Below are 18165 nucleotides of genomic sequence, written 5' to 3'. Positions count from 1 at the left end.
AGGAAATTAGACTGCGTTCTTGCAGTAGATGTCCCTTTGTTCCAGACACAAGACCAATGACGAACACATCAGCAAAAGTCTGTGATATGAAGCATTAGTTAGTAAATTATGTTGTCATATCAACTGGCAGCCTCACATATGGCAGATATCCACTGATCTGTTGTTTCACCGGCTGAATTGAGGGAAAACAGGAGGAAAAAACTGACATGTACTGACACCTTCAATACAACAGAGGGCACTGTTGCTCAGTAATCCCTGAACAGTGGCAATACTGACATTTGAATAGTGAGGGTGATCATGTTCAGTAATACTCATCTAGTGACTTTAAAGCTTCACAGTTCATTTCTACCCCATTTTACAGTTCCTTATATTGGCCATTTATGTTGCTGAAGCTGCAGTAAAAGAATGCATTAGTAAAAAATTTAAAAATCCTCTTGAGACCTACAGACACATGAAGCTGTCCTCCTGGCCTCCTCCAGTGGCAACAGGGAGGATTTTCTAAATTTACCTCCAAATATTACGTGTGGAAGTGTGGAAACAACTCCTCAGAGGCTGTGAGTCGTTTCCTCTATGCTATAATTAGCTGTGTTTGCTGCCCTTGATTGCAGACACAATACACTGTGTTCTCATGGACTCACCCACTCAGACCGACCACCACCTTTCAGTTTTAGGCCCGAGCATTCAGACACCACAGTAAAGCAGGGTCAGAGCAATGTAGTGGCCTAATCCTCAAACAAAAGTAGACAGTAGTAACATAGACTTAGATTAACTCCATTACCATTTACAGTCACAAAGACACAAGTGGTGGCTTCTCTCATGTGGAAGCGTGAGTATCACGCATGATTACAAGTCATGGAAGTGAAGGAAAAAACATCCAGAATCCTATGTGGATGTTTGTTTTTTCTCCTCTCAAATCAGCTTTTTAAAAATGTGCCCTATACTTTGTTTGTTGTCATACTGGCCCACACTGGCCTTGGCAGGACTATTATGGGCATTGTGAGCTGGATACAGCTAAGAAAATACCCAAGGTTGGAGGGCATTGTTCCTATAGGACCCACACAAAATGACCAAGGCTGAGAAAGTATTGTTTTCTTTGTGTAAGATATAGTGAAAGGAAACGAGAGGTCTATGATACAAAGAAGCAGACAAACACACTCATGGATTATGTTTGAGATGATCAAATAGACTTTAAAAGTAAAAAACAACACACAACTGTCTTAATCTGTGAGTATTTTTATTTTATAAAACTAGTTACTTTTATTGTAGGTTTAGTAATACACTTTCAATAAAATACTGTAAGTTATATGCATAAAGGAACTGTACAAATGTGACTCTAGAAACATTGTTCTGATTGATCTGTGAGAACTGCATCCTTACCAGGGATTTAGTGTGCCAACAAAATACAAAAACAAGTCAAAAGAAAAAGAAAGAAAACATTTGCTGATTCAATTATCTAAAAATTCCAGATGCCATTTCCTGCAATAGAGGAAGTGGGTGGATTACGCCTCAGGAAGTAGGCGTGTCCTCGTGTCTCGGCTCCCCAAACCTTTTACTCGCTGTGTAAACATGATAGCATTCCTCCGGCTGTCCAAAGAGAGCTGCGCTTACAGACTTATCAGACAACCTTCATTTTTCCCAGATGACTTATTAGGTTATCTCTTGTACAAATATCTCAATGCCACAGTTGGGACCCGAGCTGCTCTATTGCAAGCTTTGTCATTGTTCCTAAAGTGTGAAGCCTGTGGAAGGTAAACAAATACTGTACAGTGAAAAGACTCAGGGTTATGTTGTTGGGGAATTAAGGGGGTCAGACAGGTGGCGTGCTATAGCGGATCTCCACGTTGAATTTGTCCGGCGTCTTGGGCAGCGGAGGCTTCTTCAGCATGTTGTGCTTCATGATCACCTCCTCATTAGCATAGATTGGGGTGTCTGTGTCATCAGAGTGGTACCCTGACTGGTATCCGCTCGTCTGATTGGATGACTCCGACGCCAGAGACTCTTTACTCTTACAGCGCAGCAGCTGGCTGAGGACAGAAAACAGGAAGGGGACATATATTTAGAGTTTGAAGCTAAAACAAATGAATGATTATTTTATGAATAATAAAATGCAAAATGTATTGTGGGTTTTATGCTGACACATAGGCCTCACCTGAAGTTGGGCGTAGTTGACGCGTGTCGATTCAAACCCTTAACCTCCTCTGGTGAGAAGCCCATACCACTGTCTGTGTGACCCTCCTGTAGAAGTGCCAGAAATTTAAATGAACACTGGTGGTTGGTGCCACAGAGAGAAACACTAGGACTCATTCAGATTCTTTGGTTTCCACTGTAGTTTTAAGAGAGAAGTGCTGAATTGATTATTTTCATATGGATTATATATGTATATACTTCAATCAGCAGATTGTATAATGTCTTATATTAATTGATTATATTATTATTTATTGATTAATTGATAGACTTTTGTCTATAATATTTCAGAAAATAGTGAAAAATGGGACATTTCAGGATAAAGAAAATGTTGCTCATCATCATTCTCACACCTGTAACTAGATTTGCTTTGTGGATGCTGTTGACTCACCATGACGCTGCTGTGCACCACAGGGATGTCCTCAAATGTCTTGACACTGAGGGGCCGGATGTACCTCTCACTCTGCTGGGGCGGTCTGCACAGAGGAGATAGTTATTGAACAAGAATTCAACACTGAGTATTTTAACTTGTAGAAGGGACAGTGGAGAGTAAGATCATCATGCTGACCCAAGCGACGGCGGGCTGTCATAGTGGAGCTGAGCTTCCAGGATTTCCCCACTTTGGGGCCTGCTGTAAGGGCTCCTGGGGTCAGGGGCCACTTCTGCCTCACTCCCTGCTGTCAGAGGGATGTAGTCCTTCCCATCCTGGAGACCAAAAGTACTCTCATGATATCACCTCAAATACACTCAATTAATTCAACATAAATCAGTAGAGATACTGGATGAAGTACCAAAAGTAAAAGTGCTAATTTTTCAGAATAATGTATATTATATTATTGGATGATGATTATTGATGCATTTATGTATGTGTTCCGCACTTTAATATTGCAGCTTTTAACATCAGGTCCCCAAACTTTGGTAAATGTGGGGTAAATTTATATTTATTTATATATATTTGATTCATATTAGCCTACTTTATGTACTGCTGGGTAGCTTGTGAAATTCCCCCTGGGGCTCAGTAGAGGATTATTGATATAACAATATAATTTATTTGTTGATTATATTTTGTATTATTAATCTATCGAATAAATGTAGTGGAGTAAAAAGTACAATGTTTGTATAAAGTGGTAAAACTCAAGTAACTCAAAGTTGGACTTAAGTACAGTACTTAGTTACTTTCCACCCCTGGTGATATTAAATGTATTCCAGTCATTGTTTGTCCCTGTGATATGATCAGCTTTTTCTTAGGTAACTCATTTGCGTCAGTCGTTTGTTTCTACTTTGGCTTCAGGTAATGACTTCCTAAATTTCCCGTAATGACTTGGCAATGCTCAGTGAATGGGTGTGAACATGTTTCAATCAGCTGTGTGTTATTTGGGTATACAGAGAACACTGACAACCCTAACAATAGCAAAGTGAAAGACAGGGACTGAGAGATATTGCCAAGGCGGTACTACATCTACCTCCGTTGTGACAGATTTTTCCATGACTGTTGAGTGTTGATGTCTATGTTTTCTGCAGTCACTACAACTACACTGTAGATGTGATTAAAGTTATTTATGGACCGGTAGACATTTGTTTTGTCCCAAACTGACCTGTTGAGCGCTGGCCTCTAGCAGGTTGCCCAGATGTTCAACCAGCTCTGCGAAAGTGGGCCTGTCTGTGGGACGATCCAGCCAGCAATCCAGCATGGTCTGGTATCTATGAACACAGTTGGATCACAGTGAGACATTGAAGCCAGTTACATTTCTGTGATGTGCTTAACTACATCATGTCAACGTTTCCCTCACATCTCAGTGGTGGCGTATTCTGGGGGTCTCATCCTGGTGCCTTCCTTAAGCCTCCTGCAGAAAGACTCATCAATGCAAACGCCCGGATATGGAGAAGCCCCTGTAGGAGGTACAAAAGGGGTGATATTGCAGGTATACAGTGGTCGTTATGGGTCTAGTGTTATGGGTACAGGTGATTACTATGCTTACCCAGAGAAAATATCTCCCAGAGAAGGACCCCAAAGGACCAAACATCACTTTGTGTGGTGTACACCCGATCAAAGATGGTCTCAGGAGCCATCCACTTTAGAGGGAGACGTGCCTGTAACAAGATAAGGATGTTAGTTTCATTGCTTCACAGATCTTTCAATTGTGTGATTCACCATCTGTGTGTTGGTTTGGGGGACTCACATCTCCCTTGCGGACATAGTCAGGGTCTTTGTAGACATCTCTAGCGAGGCCAAAGTCGCAAATCTTCACCACATTGTTCTCTGAAAGCAGGATGTTTCTGGCTGCTAGATCTCTGTGGATACACTACAGGACAAAGACAAATAGAGGGATTCACATTCCCATGCAAAGAGCCACTATCGTTCCCACGTCTAGATGTCAACATGCATACACACACAGAGATTTCTAAATAATTCACCTTGCGGGAGGACAGAAATTCCATGCCTTTGGCAACCTGGAAGCTGTAGCATATCAGGTCCTCCATGGTCAGATGGTCATCGTCTGAGCTCTCTGAAGGCACATGAAGCATTTTATAATTATAAACGTGAGCCCTGAACAACGTTACAAGTGTCCAGAAGCAGTGAACTAAAGCAAAAGTGAAAACTGTGTTATTCTGAGTTGTCTCAATCACCTTCCTGACTGTCCGTGTTGCTGCCTGAAGCCTCGTCTCCAGCTCTGGAGCAGACAGCTGTTCCTGTGCAGATATCCAGCTGGGCGATCTTCCCCAGACCCAGATCCCCTTCGGTCACATCCTCCTCTAAAGACGCCCACCTCTGGCTATCCACCCGCTTCCTCTGTTGACCAACACACAGACAGGTTGCATGTTTTGTTTTCAACAGACTAAAGTATCGTCCATGTTAGATCAAATCTGTGGGACAGAACCGGAGTGCATTGCTGTCTAACGGCCTGTGGTCAATGATGTAACTGTGTGCAGGAGTCTGGGCCCAGTGTAACCACATCAGAGGGTCGGTTTTACAAGGGTTACACATCATTTACCTTATAGGGGCTGTACTCTCCACGCTTGCTCTTCAGGTAGCTGGAGAGATTTCCATGTTTACAGTACTCCACAATCACCATCAGTGGCCCTGCAGAGAGAGGGAAGAGCAAAGAGGTTAAGGATCAAAGTAAAAAGGATCAAAGTACTCATACATTGCAGGACCACAGAGGACTAGAGGCTGATTTAATGAGAAGTGTGAGGCATATTAGAGAGAAAAGAAAGGCATATTAGAGAGAAAGGAAAATAAATACCAGCCACCCCAACTAAACACAGATAAGTTAGCGTTTCAAAGTGTAATTAGGTCAGGGAACGCTTGTTAAGTTCCATCACTAGCTCTCATAAAGAAGAAAATTACTCTGCATGCTCAGGACAGAAAGGGGGACAAAGTAAACAGGCTTGTCTTTATGTACAGTACAGTTATGTGCTGTGTATGATGACTTGCCTCCAGCTTTTGTACAGGCTCCCAGCAGGTTGACGACATTGAGATGATGTCCAATATGAATGAGAATTTTCAGCTCTGACATCAAAGCACGGTACTCACTGGATGTGGCTCCCTCTGTAACACAGGAACATACATTTAACTGTGTGTTTCAATGGTTTCAATATATTGTTTGTGTGCATGTGCAGGAGTGGAGAGAAGGGAAGACAAAATACTAACCCTTTAGCATCTTGACTGCGACAGTGGTGCATGTGGTAGCTTTCTCGATGCCAAAGGCGGCTGCTTCTACCACCTGACCAAACGCTCCTCGTCCCAGTGGGTCACCTTTAAACAGTTGTCATGAAAACATCAGTGCCAGTATTGTTTTCTCAGATGCAGCACCCCTTCAGCGACACCACACATCATAGGATGTGTTCATTTGTGTTCATTTAGACTGGAATTTATGTAAAACTATTAATGATATAAAAGTGGATCATTTTGAATCATGCTAGGGGCATCGCTCAGCCCGTCACCCACTTGGTCCCGACTGAAATATCTCGTTGGATGTAACTGTTGGATGGGTTGCCATGAAAGTTTGTACAGACACTCATGAGCCCCACAGGATGAACCCTGACCTTTTTCTATAGTGTCAGCATCATGGTGGCATAATGTTGACGTTTGTGGTTTTGAGTGAAATGTCTCAACAGCTATAAGATGGATTGCCATGAACTTTATATACATGTTAATGTTAACCCCTCACAAAATTTCAACTTATCTTCTGGCTTTCTAACTTTTTCTCACTCTCGAGCAGGTGTTACAACTGACTCATGTTGTCCAATACATACATAGCGCTACATTTATTTATTTTTTTAAATAATAATTTCAACTTTTTTTAATTAGCTACTCCAAACTCTTTCTGCACATCACCTTGTGCCTGTACATAACTGCAGGAGTGGCCCAGCAGGATTTGGAATCACTACTCTAACGCTATTACATGAATGTCTGTCATCACATCACCATACTAACAGGCTCACAATTACAATGGCAACAAGCTGATGTTTAGTAGGTATAATATAACATGTTCACCATCTTAGTTTAGCGTGTCGTTTACGGTTGCTGGGATACTTAAGTCTGGACCAAACTGGTGGGCTGACAACCTGGACTTAAGTCTTGTAGTATTCTCTGAATTGAATCAGTTTTGTCTCACCTAACTTCAGTCTGTCCCGAGGGAACTCCCATTTGTTAGCATCATACGTGAGCCTTTCACACTGCTCGTCCATGGGCATGTCCTCTGAGTCCAGGATCATGGACAGGTAGCCCGTCTTCAGATCGCCGCCATTTGGCTGAAACAGCGTGAGAGAGATAATATGTGTCAATTAATGAGCCACTATTGGTCTCAGATTTTCCCTTTCACTACAATTAAACCATACAGTAGTTTTCCAGTGACTCTGGTGCCCTTCCAGTAAAAGGGGCCCAATCAGCGCTGTGGGTCTACGTGACTTATGGGAGAAGAGAGTGGCCTTGTTGTTCCTGAACACAAAGGAGAGCAGCCACCAAGAGCCAGACCAGTCACTTCAAATCAGTCATACACCCCCATAGTGTGTGTGCTGGTGCATGTGTGTGTGTGTGTGTGTGTGTGTGTGTGTGTGTGTGTGTGTGTGTGTGTGTGTGTGTGTGTGTGTGTGTGTGTGTTTTAGCAGTAAAACTTTTTTTAAATTCATTATCGGCTCCCTTGTGTGTAACTGGAGGGAAAATCCAAGGAAGGAATACAGCAAAGGGAGGATGAGGATGTGGAAGTTCTTACTCTCTTTCTTCCGCGGATGACAAAGACGATCAGTAACCAGAAAAACATTGCGATGACCACTGACCCAATAGGAACAATCAGTTCCACATTAGTCTTTTCCTCTGCACCTAGAACGAACACAACAATATGAGTTGGAGGAGCATTCACAAACGACCTTATAATAAAACATGTCAAAACACAGAACACACAACTAATCTAGCAGATTTGGCACCCATTCTTCAAGGAAAAAACGTGGGGCAGTCACAGTGGAATGCAGATTATAATTCCGTTGGCGAGCCTTGCCAGTGTTGCATAAAGTTCAGACAGGTTTGTCATTGTCTTTGGCATGTACACATGCGTGTCTGTGTTTGGGCTGGAGGAAGGAGACTGTTGGAATCTGGACTGTAAGCAAACTGATATTTTATCTGGTCATAACAAATGATCAGGAGTACGAACAAATGCTGCCAAAGACAACTTGGAAGAGGTCTATCAGAGCCATAGTAGTGTGTAACTACAAGCTCCAATGAACCGTCTCGCCACGCTACAATTCAGCCGAGGCACTGTACAAAAAATAGCAGAGGGTAAGAAAAGGGGAGGGTAGTGTTTCGTTGCTGAAGGGAAGGTAGTCTAACTTTTTGGGGAGAGCACAGGAGTGTGTTTTAACATTTTTCATCCCAGATTCATTCTTTTAATTTTGAAGAAACATGGCAGAAACTTCCCCCGGCCATTTGACTCAGGCATGATGTAATTGACTTGATGGTCAGTCAGACATCAGATCTCTTCAGGTAACAGTACATAATGTAAGATTCAACAATAATTTTCATATAGTCCTTTAGTTTTAAACTGCTTACCCTCCCTATATGTTGTTCTGTAAAACTCCCCCATATACAGACATTTTCTTGTTAGCGGGTCTGTCCTCTACCCTCCCTCGTTAGCAGGACTGGCGCCTAAGCTGGGAGCTACAGTAACTGGTTCTACATTCTGCTGGCGAGGAATAGGTCACGTAGGCCCTGGTTCTAGTTAGAAGATTTGTTTGTTTGTCGCTGTGTCTCTGTGTTCAGGACAGAAAAGGGTGAACAGGAGAGCAGAGGCTGGAGCTGGGGCAGGGCTGGCCTCTCCCTTTGTCCTGCAGTCTCCTCATTGTTTTAGTTTTAGAAACTCCCAGGAGGATGTGTGCTAACTGGGCCAACTTCCTGTCATGAGGAAGCAAAGTTATTCTTACTCTACATCTTTGATATAAAAAATGTTGTATGTGTGATGCGAATTGTGGAACCTTGAGGCCAGATATAAATACAGGGTATTGTGGGTATTGTGGGTATTGCCAAGAGCTAAAGGCTAAACTCTCTTGCATGAATTATGAACGATATATTCTTTACTATCAGCCACTACTGAACGGGCCTACCTGGCACAGGCACAGGGACCCAAGGGGTCAGTGGGCCCCTGCGCCAGAGCCTCTGTTTGAAGTAATTGTTAACATTTACTGTTAGAAGGTAAGAAATCTACACTAAATGACAACAAAGTGACACAAAACAATGGCAGAGACACAAAATGGCCACAAAAGGGACTCACGACAACAACTACAGAGAGCAAAATCACAACAAACGACACAAGATGAACAAAAGAGACAAAAAACAACTGCAAAGAGACATTAAATACATACAAAAAAGCTCAAAACAAGCACAAAGATAAGAAAAGACCACAAGAAGACACAAATCAACCAAAAAGAGATGCAAACAATGACACAAAGAGGCTACAATGAGACACAAAACGATGATTAATTTCCCTGTGGGGATCTAGCTCCTGCAGAAGGGGTGGTGGGATCTTTTACATTTCTATGCCCAGTGGCCCATTGTCTTAGGATCCGTCTATGCTATCAGCTAACAGGAAACACTACATCACTGTGCACTGTAACATCTAATTTGTCACCAGTTTAGGCAGGGACTGACCTTCAGTTGTCAAAAAGGCCTGTGAGGCGTCACAGCCACGGCTGTTACATGCAGTGCAGGTGTACAGACCACTGTCCTCCTTCTTCACACGCTGAATTGTCAGAATATGGTTGTGCTGGCTCAGAATCACACCTGTAAGCAATCCATATTGGTTGTTTAATATCTGTGGCAATTTATGAAGCGAGTCAGTGTTCATTGAAAAGCCATGCACATCTCACCTGAGCCCTCCACCACAGTGTGGTTGTTTTTGGTCCAGACCACCGTTGGGTGTGGCATCCCAACAGCATCACAATGGAGAGTGATCGTTGCACTCACGTTAACTTTGTGATCGGTCAAATTATTAAGGATCCTTGCAGCCTCAAGACCTAAAATAAGAATAAAAAAAGCTCATTTCAAAAACACAATGTCCCACTCAATATTATGCTGAAAACAAGTAAAATAATCTAATTCTATAGGCATTAAGCACCACTTGAAATATTGAAAATATAACTATAAAGTGCCTCTACATTAGCAGTGCACAAACCTGTGAGATTTATTTCACTTATAATGAAATCATGCTTTTCCATTAGGAATTATCGACTTCTAGGTCCTGAATGGCACAATATTTTCAACCGAAAAATTTTAAATTTTTCTCACCTTTGAGAGAAAGACGGCGTAGCAGGCAGGTTCTCTCCTGAGTCTTTATGTTTTCCACCTGACAGGCATACAGACCCTCCTCCTGACGGGACACGTTGTGCAGCGGCAGCTCCAGGGTCACGTTGGTGTCCTGCAGGCTGGGCCGCACTCCATGTGACAGGGGCCTCCGCTGCAGCGCCAAGGAGCGACAGGGCTGCACCGACGCAATCTGCTCTGACTCTGAGATGTTGGTCACACGGAACCAGGCCAGGTTGCCATAGATCAGCCTGTCTGCCTTACACCGCAGAATCACATGGTCCTCCTCTAAGGGCTCATTGGATGGAGACAGGCTGACCTCAAGGCCACCTACAGCGTACAGATGGGACACGCAAGCAAGAATGAGAACAGCATGATAAATACAGAAATATAGTCATGCTTACAGACAGAATTAGTGAAGAAAAGGCACAATCTTACGTGTCACTTGGAAAAAGATGATGCGTGAGTCCTCTCCTACTTTGTTGGCAGCCGTGCATCTGTAGAGGGTATGGGCCTCAGCTTTCTGAATCTTCAAAGAGCTTGTGATTTTCTAGGGAAATGTGTTAACTTTGTTACTAATTGTACATTAAATATGTCCAAAATGCAACATCCACTGTTTAATTGGTAGGATTCAAGAGGAATTATTTACCTGTTGGGCATGATCAGTGTCAATCATAATTCGTTCTACACGGTGGTGACCAGTGCTATTACTAATATCTCTCCAATCTGTACACTTCGCTAGCTGGTCTTCAGACTTCTTCAGCCCGGACCTGGTGGACAGAAACAAACCCAAATGGAGAACTATAACTTTCATTATTAGAAGCATGTATTTGTTTTCCATTTGTTTGTCTTTTTTTTCTTTTCCGTTTTTGCTGCGTTATGCAACTGTCAATCCAAATTAAGAAACACAGGAAATGTTTGTTGAGTATTTTTCTTCGAATTTGACTGTGAAATTATACATATAAAAGTATACAAGAAGAGAAGCAGCTACAGCAGGAAGAAGCTCTTTTTTTGACAGAGAGCAGGACAGGAACAACAGGAAACATAGTGCTGGACTGAGGAAGAGCTCTGATGTGTAGGCAGAAGATAAGGAACCTGCTGATGGTCAGAGCAGCCACTCACACACACCTCCTCTTTTCTATCAACACTCGTCAAATCACTGCATACCCAACAAGGTTGTTGTGTCCAAGCCGAGAGCTAAAGACGGAGCTGCTATTTTAAACAGCTGATCCAAGGAGGTGCTCGGCTTGTAGTAAAAGTCTCTGATTGTAAAAAATTAATAAACACATTCTGAATCCTGAGTCTGAATAATTGATGGTGTTCTAAAAATGGACATTGTGAAGAACATGAATCACATCCGCTGATCTGCATCAGGTCAGAGTGGGCTCTCATTGTCTCTTCTCTTGTTTTTGTCAACATCACGAAAGGAGCTATTTCTCCCCTGAATCAACAACCTGTTGACAATGAGCGACTGAGAAGCATGTGAACACTGCGTGCGTACGCAAAAGGAAATTCTCTCTCTCTTTTTGTGTGTGTGTGTCTCTCTCTCTCTCTCTCTCTCTCTCTCTCTCTCTCTCTCTCTCTCACACACACACACTGAAGAAAGGACTTACAGGAAGGCCTCTGGACAGTCCTCATTGGACATCCACTGCCACTGGATGTGTGCAGGGGTGGGAAATCCACGAGCAGTGCACCTTAGGGTGGGACTGCTGCCGTACAGGTACACATCAGTGTCCACTGCCACCTCCTTCTCAATAATATGAGGAGGCACTGTGGAGGAAGACATCGAGAGTTATCGCCACGGTCTCTTGAGTAACAAAATCAGGTAGCTCAAGACGAAATATAAAAGAGCAGAGAATACATGCCATTGACCAGCAGCTGGAACGAGCGTCTCTGTTCCTCTTTAGTAATCTTATTGGTCAGGACCATTGTGTAATTCCCTGCATCCATTTCTGTGACTCCACGGATGATGAGGGCATCGCTTTTCTGTTTTATTCTGTAATCATCCTTCAGTGGTAGGCCGTTTTTTAACCTGGGCAAGCAGAGGAGTGTAATGTTACAAAGTAATGTGGAACATAAAATATCTGTATCACCATGTATGTAGCAACGTGATACTAGAAAGTTAATTCTGTCTGTGTAGTTCAGGTACCAAAGCTATATACTGTAGTAACTGGTACTACTTATGCTACAACTTCTCCCACTGTGAACATACCATTTAAAGTTGGGCTCTGGGTAGGCTGAGTACTTGACAGGGATCAAGGTAGATGTTTGATCTCCCACATTTACCTCCCAAACCTTCGTCCACGGCTCTTTCATATCAATGAAAGGCTTTTCTGGAAACAGAGGAAAATTGGCAAAATGGTGTTAGTGACACAAATCATCAATAATTCAAGGTTTAACATAAAACAAAACAGAAACCTGAGGACAACACATGACTATATTGACTATGTCATCCTCTCTCTCACCTTTCCTGTCACTCTTTGGCTATCACTATTGATTAAAGGCAAAAACCCCACAAAATCAATTTTTTAAAATAATTTTGTTTTCTATGAGAAAAAATAAATAAAACTTTACACTTTTCCCTCCCACCTCCAAAGGTTTTGTATTTTTTTTTACAATGCATTTTAATTATCTAACTACCGTTAATAATATTCATTGATTTCTTCAGTTATATTTTTGAGTTATCTGACAACCTTTTACTGCATTTAGTCAGTTTTCGTTTCCTTATACAATATACGCCAGGAAAGGACGTACCAGAAAACAAATCCTGGATGTCTCCATTTGATGAAATTGTGCAATCATAAAAATGCAGAACAAAAAGAAAGAATGCCTGGAGTGACTTCTTTTGGTCTACTTAATAGCTACACTAAAGGGTTGTGGTGTGTAACACATCGTAGGATCTCTGAGCTTTCATGAACGTACATTTATGATCACCTTCATGGCATCAAAGAATTTATGGATGAGATAAAATAATGTGTTAGAATGTCTTTAGCAAACATAGCTTTACTCCGAGTACTGAAACAGTGCACCTACCATACACTTTAAGAAATGCTGAGGCACTTTTCTCCATCAGCCCACTGGATGCAGTGCAGGTGTACTCTCCGGTGTGATCGACTGTCACATTCTCCACTACGAGTGTGTTGGACATCTCCAGAGAGTTCCACAGTTTCTTCTTGTGGGGCGTTGCGTGGGTCGGCCTCGAACCATTCACCGAGGTCTGACATAGTGAGAGACGCATCAGAAAATTCTATTTGTCCTTAAAACAGACAATTTAGAGCAAATTGGCTTTAGTGGACTAGGCTTATTTTTCTAAGGTCAGCAGGCAGAACATCAAAAATACCTCTGGTAACACCTTTGACCTGGTACAGAGATAAGCTGAAGGATTCCTGAAAGCCGGAAGTAAGGAATATCGGCAAGGACAACAGGAAGTGACTCCACTTCCTGTATCTCTGTGTGTCCAACAGGTTGATTGAAGGCTATCACATGATCTCATTAATGTATATAAGACTATTAATCATCACAGAAGAAGAGTAGAAAAGCCTCAGGTACTGACCAGGGCCTGACCAGAGTGCGTCCAGTTGAATTCAATGCCCACATTGAGCTCGGTGGTGGCAGTGCAGCTGAGCGTCAGCCGCTCCCCCACAGACAGCTTCACTTGCGCGGGGTTCAGGGTGAGCTCATAGATCTTATATCCTGTGGAAAAGGGAGGAAAGACACTGGAGTCGGTCGACGGACTATTGTTCTCCTGAGACTACAAACTCTCTACTGCTCTTCCTCACTCGCTCAATACTTTACCAAGTCCCTCTTTCACTGACTTACACCCTATCAATCCCTCTGTCTCTCACTCTCTCTCTCACATACACACACAAGCAAAATCCTAGATTTAGTCCTTCAGTTCAAGTCATTCATTCAGTTCAATTAAAAAACACACACACACACACACACACACACACACACACACAAACACGGATTACGTCTACAATTTTGACCGATAATTTGTATGAATATATTTTCATCTTACCGACAACAGCAACAATGTAGAGAGGGGACTTAAACGTCTCATTTTCAATACGGGTCTGGCAGAACACAACACCGGCGTAGCTGATCAGATAACTGGGAACAGTGAAACCCGTCCTGGCGTCCCACATAGAATCCTTCCCATCGGGATGAAGCTCCTTATTAGGATACTTCTGACAGACAGAGAAATTGATGATTTTGAATACAGAATTTAAAAAAAACATCAACACTAGCACATTTCACACATGAGCACCCTTATCTGCCTATGTTAATAAGATAGCGTTATTTTTAAAACACAATATTAGAGTTCAGTAAACTGATATAGAGATATCAGCAGCAGGGGTTGCTGATAACAGAAGAACTGATATCACTCCTGACCATGTCTTTTTCCATATGTTAGCTTGAACAAATTGAACTGAAATTTCAGTTCCACTGATTTAAAGGGGCTATTCACTGGTTTTACACACAAAGTTTGGTTAACTTATCATGAGGACTACAACTCTGCCTTGTATAATGTATAATGTATGATGTGTGGCTCTGGAGGAGCTTTATAAAGTCTGAAAACAACATTAATAATGTCATTACAGTTATTTCAGCCATAATGAAAGTCAAAGGACCAGTGTGCAGGAGCTAGTGGCATCTAGCTGTGAGATTGCAGATTGCAACCAAGCGCAAAGGAGAAACTAAGGTGGCCGCAAAACTCACAAAAATCAAAAATCGTCAGTCAGTGTTTGGTTTGTCCCTTCAGGGCTACTGTAGGAACATGGCGGTTCAACATGGCGGCCTCCGTAGAAGAGGACCCGCTCCCTCTGTAGATAAAAATGGCTCATTCTAACGTGATTTGAGAGGGTTATTAAATATACTATATAATAATTATGTATTGTATATTCTATTCCATTTGTGCCAATAGATCCTTCTGAATGTTACACACTGGACCTTTATGCTTATTGGTTGAATACTGGGAAATGTAGGATCTCGTGTTTATGGCGCTTGACCCACATGAGAGACAAACAAATCTGAATAAAGAGTCTTTTTTTACATTTATTTTGATAATGAGTGGAGAGAGACTGAATATCCTTTTCTTTGATTTTGACCATTCTCTTGTCAGTCCCCCAAATGTATGGATTGAAACACTACAGTGCAAAGCTTTAAAATTAAATGTTTATTTTATATAGATGTGCATTAAACTTGGGAGAAATTAAATATCACTTGAAAAATAATGTATTTCCTTCCTCTTTGTATGTATGTTCTAAATCCAAATTATATTCCTGCTGCCTTTCATTCTATAGAAGGTTGCTCCAGCTTGTACACACTTCACCAAGAAACGTCATGAAGAGAACAGAAACAACTCTTCCTTACAGTGTGGAGCGTCACGTTGAGATTCTCCACTGAGCCTCGGCACGGTATCACCACCCGCTCTCCCTCGCGGATGAACACCACCTCATATTCTTTCTCAGATGGCACAAACGGCACCTTGGAATCTAAAATCAGATGCACAGACATCGGAAAAGTGTTTGACGAAAGTTAAAGTGAAATGAACACAACACTGACAAAAACAGTGGAACTGGCTGCCCTTGAATTATTATTGGTCATCTCAAATTATTTTGTACATAACAGGGTGTTTGAATAAACACATTGCATTAAAAGTGTATCTTTTGTGTGGCCTTCAGTGGCCGCAGCAACATGAGGTACACTGTAGTTCCACTATAATTAACTATGATTGATCTTAATTAGGAAAGACACTAACCACACTGTACTGTAGGTTTGCTGAACAAATGTATAACTTTTTACATTATTTCTGGTTAAAATGTTGACAGTGACACTATTTGCAGTAATATGATCCAACCCTTTAATAATATGTCTCCTGTCAGACATCAGTGAGTGTCTCTGACCGGACAGTGGGTTTGTGATCCATAGTGTTGTATAGCCTAGATCAACATATACTTGATTGTGATTTTCCTAACTGTCCAGTGACTATTTGCCAAAGCATATTTGTCCTAAAAGTCTTCTGTATATCACGGCATCACAACAAAACACAGAAAAATGAGTTAAAAATGAGTTATACCATGCACAAACACATAAGCCGCTGCTGAAGTCTTGCCATCCTCCACTTTCAGGTCTTTGTAAGAGCACTGGTACTGTCCAGTTTCATTGACAGTTGCATTGGAGATCAGCAGTGTTGTGCAGAAGAGTCCTGATCCACTGCAGTCACTGGTGGAAAAGCGAGTGCTTGTACTAGGGATCGTCCACCTCAGATACTGGCGACCTCTGCCGGGTCGATGGAGAGAGGGTTGAAAATATTGTATTTGAACACTGCGTATGTAGGGGTTGATGAATGGATTGAATTCAGTATATTTATATGTACCTGCATGTTAGTTCCACGTTGTCAGATTTGTTCATCCTGTGGACGCCATGGATGTTCAGCGTTGGTGGATCGGGCATAAACCGCAGTTCAATGGCTGCAGGGATCAACAATGCATGTCAATCACAGCAAAGACAGACAACTAACACAATCAACAGTGATGACGTCAACTTGTACGGCCCTAACAAATAGTACATAGATGAGTCAGAGGTCGTCCCACTATTGTTTCCAAAAACACACAATATGGGCCTTAAAAATGTTTTAATGGAAATTAAATTAGGTCAAAAGTGCAAGGTAGAAACTAAAAGTAAACTACAGAAAAGAATTTATAACTGGCTCCCTGGGCCATTTTTTTCCACTGTTGCAGAAAATGGCGGCGCTGTGTCAAAACAGGAAGTAGGGGAAGATGGGGCCTGGTCAGGCTCAATAGCCCAGCACAGTGTGGCCTAGGTGGGGTTCCTGTTTCTGAGGATACACACTGCCCACCACCTCCCTGTGAGGCCCTAAAGCACATATTCTATTGTATGGAAAAAACACGTTAGGCTGACCAAGTTGGCGATCTACAAATCTGACCTGTGAATTAACATGCCAGTGCTTATTCTTAATATAAACTGAGATTATAAAAGTGGTTGAAACTACTTCTTTTTGAAATAAGAGCACATTTCCCATCTTTTTCTAAACAAATCTCTTTGTGCCTGTATGAGAGATTAACACACACACACACACACAGACACACATGCATACACAATACTGTTTCATAAACTTTTTTTTTTATTTATCCACCACTAAAGTATTTAGCGAGCCCATATATGTCCATCCTCAAAGTCACAACAACATTAAATTGACAGAGGAATAAAATAATCTCGCAGCATATATCATTTTCTACAAACCTCTATTACAAAACTCTTCTATGTAACCGAAGTCAGTATAGTATTACAGTATAGGCAGAAGACCTGATGAGTATTTAATTAATTCTCTTACCACCAACACAAAGGATTTCCAGCATAATCCCAAACAGTGGAATGACGGAGACTGCTGGAGCCATCATCCAACAGAAGACATAGGCAGAGTCCTCATGAACATCCAATTAAAAAAAACTTGCAGTAATAACAATCCTACAGGCTCCTTGCTAATCCATTGATTTCTGAGGCTTTAAATTCCACTCCAAAGAAAAGTCTGTGACAGTCATGAAAACCAGCAGCAGTGGACGGTGTTCAGTTGAGTGTAAAGCGGGACTGTGAGTGTGTGTGTGTGTGTGTGTGTATGTGTGTCCCCGTGGAGCTGAAGCTGAGGATGGAGAGACACACTTCAGCTGAGCTGAGCAGCCTTCAGGGGAGGAGCTTCTCCGTCCTACTGGAACTAAAAACTACCACATGAGAGAGACTGCTGGACTTGTTGCTGGTTTTTGGAAGGACAAACACTGAACTTTGATCAGAGTTTGTCAGGGAAACTTTTGGTTTAAATGTTCAAGTGAAAGCTAATATCCCCTATAGAGTTGTAAACATTAGACAGCACCTTTATCATTATCATGCCTATTATACCTAGTATACCAAACTGAAATCCTTATCCGTGGAAGAAGTACTATTATGATTATTTATGGATGTAAAAATAGCAATAGCACAGGATAGAAATACTTTGTTTCACAGTTTTACTCAAGTAAAAGTACAAATGTATTAGCATCTAATTATACTTAATGTACCAAAAGTACAAATATGAATTATGCAGAATGGCAGGTTTGATAATAATTTATATTATATGAAATTATTGAATTATTATTGATCAATTATAAGTTTAATGTTGCAGCTGGTAA

At 41.7% G+C, this 18165-nt stretch overlaps 1 protein-coding gene across 2 annotated transcripts; it reads right to left on the bottom strand.

The window, feature by feature from the left end:
• Nucleotides 1-1217: 1217 nt before the first annotated feature.
• On the bottom strand, nt 1218-17646 carry kdr (kinase insert domain receptor (a type III receptor tyrosine kinase)). 2 transcript variants are annotated; one of them, XM_051377194.1, is made up of 30 exons: nt 17337-17646; nt 16359-16452; nt 16059-16261; nt 15353-15474; nt 13998-14166; nt 13530-13669; nt 13010-13193; nt 12189-12309; nt 11842-12008; nt 11590-11746; nt 10626-10746; nt 10415-10526; nt 9962-10306; nt 9544-9690; nt 9326-9457; nt 7401-7507; nt 6804-6939; nt 5837-5941; nt 5621-5734; nt 5178-5266; nt 4813-4975; nt 4600-4691; nt 4365-4487; nt 4164-4275; nt 3975-4074; nt 3780-3885; nt 2753-2889; nt 2576-2660; nt 2150-2235; nt 1218-2024 (listed from the first exon to the last, which is right to left on the bottom strand). In XM_051377194.1, the coding sequence occupies exons 1-30, from the start codon at nt 17401-17403 to the stop codon at nt 1808-1810; spliced, it is 4053 nt and encodes a 1350-aa protein (XP_051233154.1). In that variant the 5' UTR covers nt 17404-17646; the 3' UTR covers nt 1218-1807. The 2 variants fall into 2 exon arrangements, with proteins under 2 accessions (XP_051233154.1, XP_051233155.1); XM_051377195.1 differs by having other exon boundaries at nt 13998-14163.
• Nucleotides 17647-18165: the final 519 nt, after the last annotated feature.

This window comes from Dicentrarchus labrax, unplaced genomic scaffold, assembly GCF_905237075.1.
Source record: "Dicentrarchus labrax unplaced genomic scaffold, dlabrax2021, whole genome shotgun sequence".
Classification (NCBI taxonomy): Eukaryota; Metazoa; Chordata; class Actinopteri; family Moronidae; genus Dicentrarchus; species Dicentrarchus labrax.
Note: the sequence above shows the minus strand (reverse complement) of the source record. Positions and strands in the feature narration are given on the sequence as shown.

Excerpts from the sequence above, each read along its gene's own strand:
- kdr (XM_051377194.1), bottom strand. The coding sequence starts at position 17,403 with ATGATGGCTCCAGCAGTCTCCGTCATTCCACTGTTTGGGATTATGCTG. Across the intron at positions 6,940-7,400 it reads TCATCCGCGGAAGAAAGAGA|CCAAATGGCGGCGATCTGAA; the intron begins GTAAGAACTTCC and ends ACGCTGTTTCAG. Across the intron at positions 2,890-3,779 it reads TAGAGGCCAGCGCTCAACAG|GATGGGAAGGACTACATCCC; the intron begins GTCAGTTTGGGA and ends TTTGGTCTCCAG.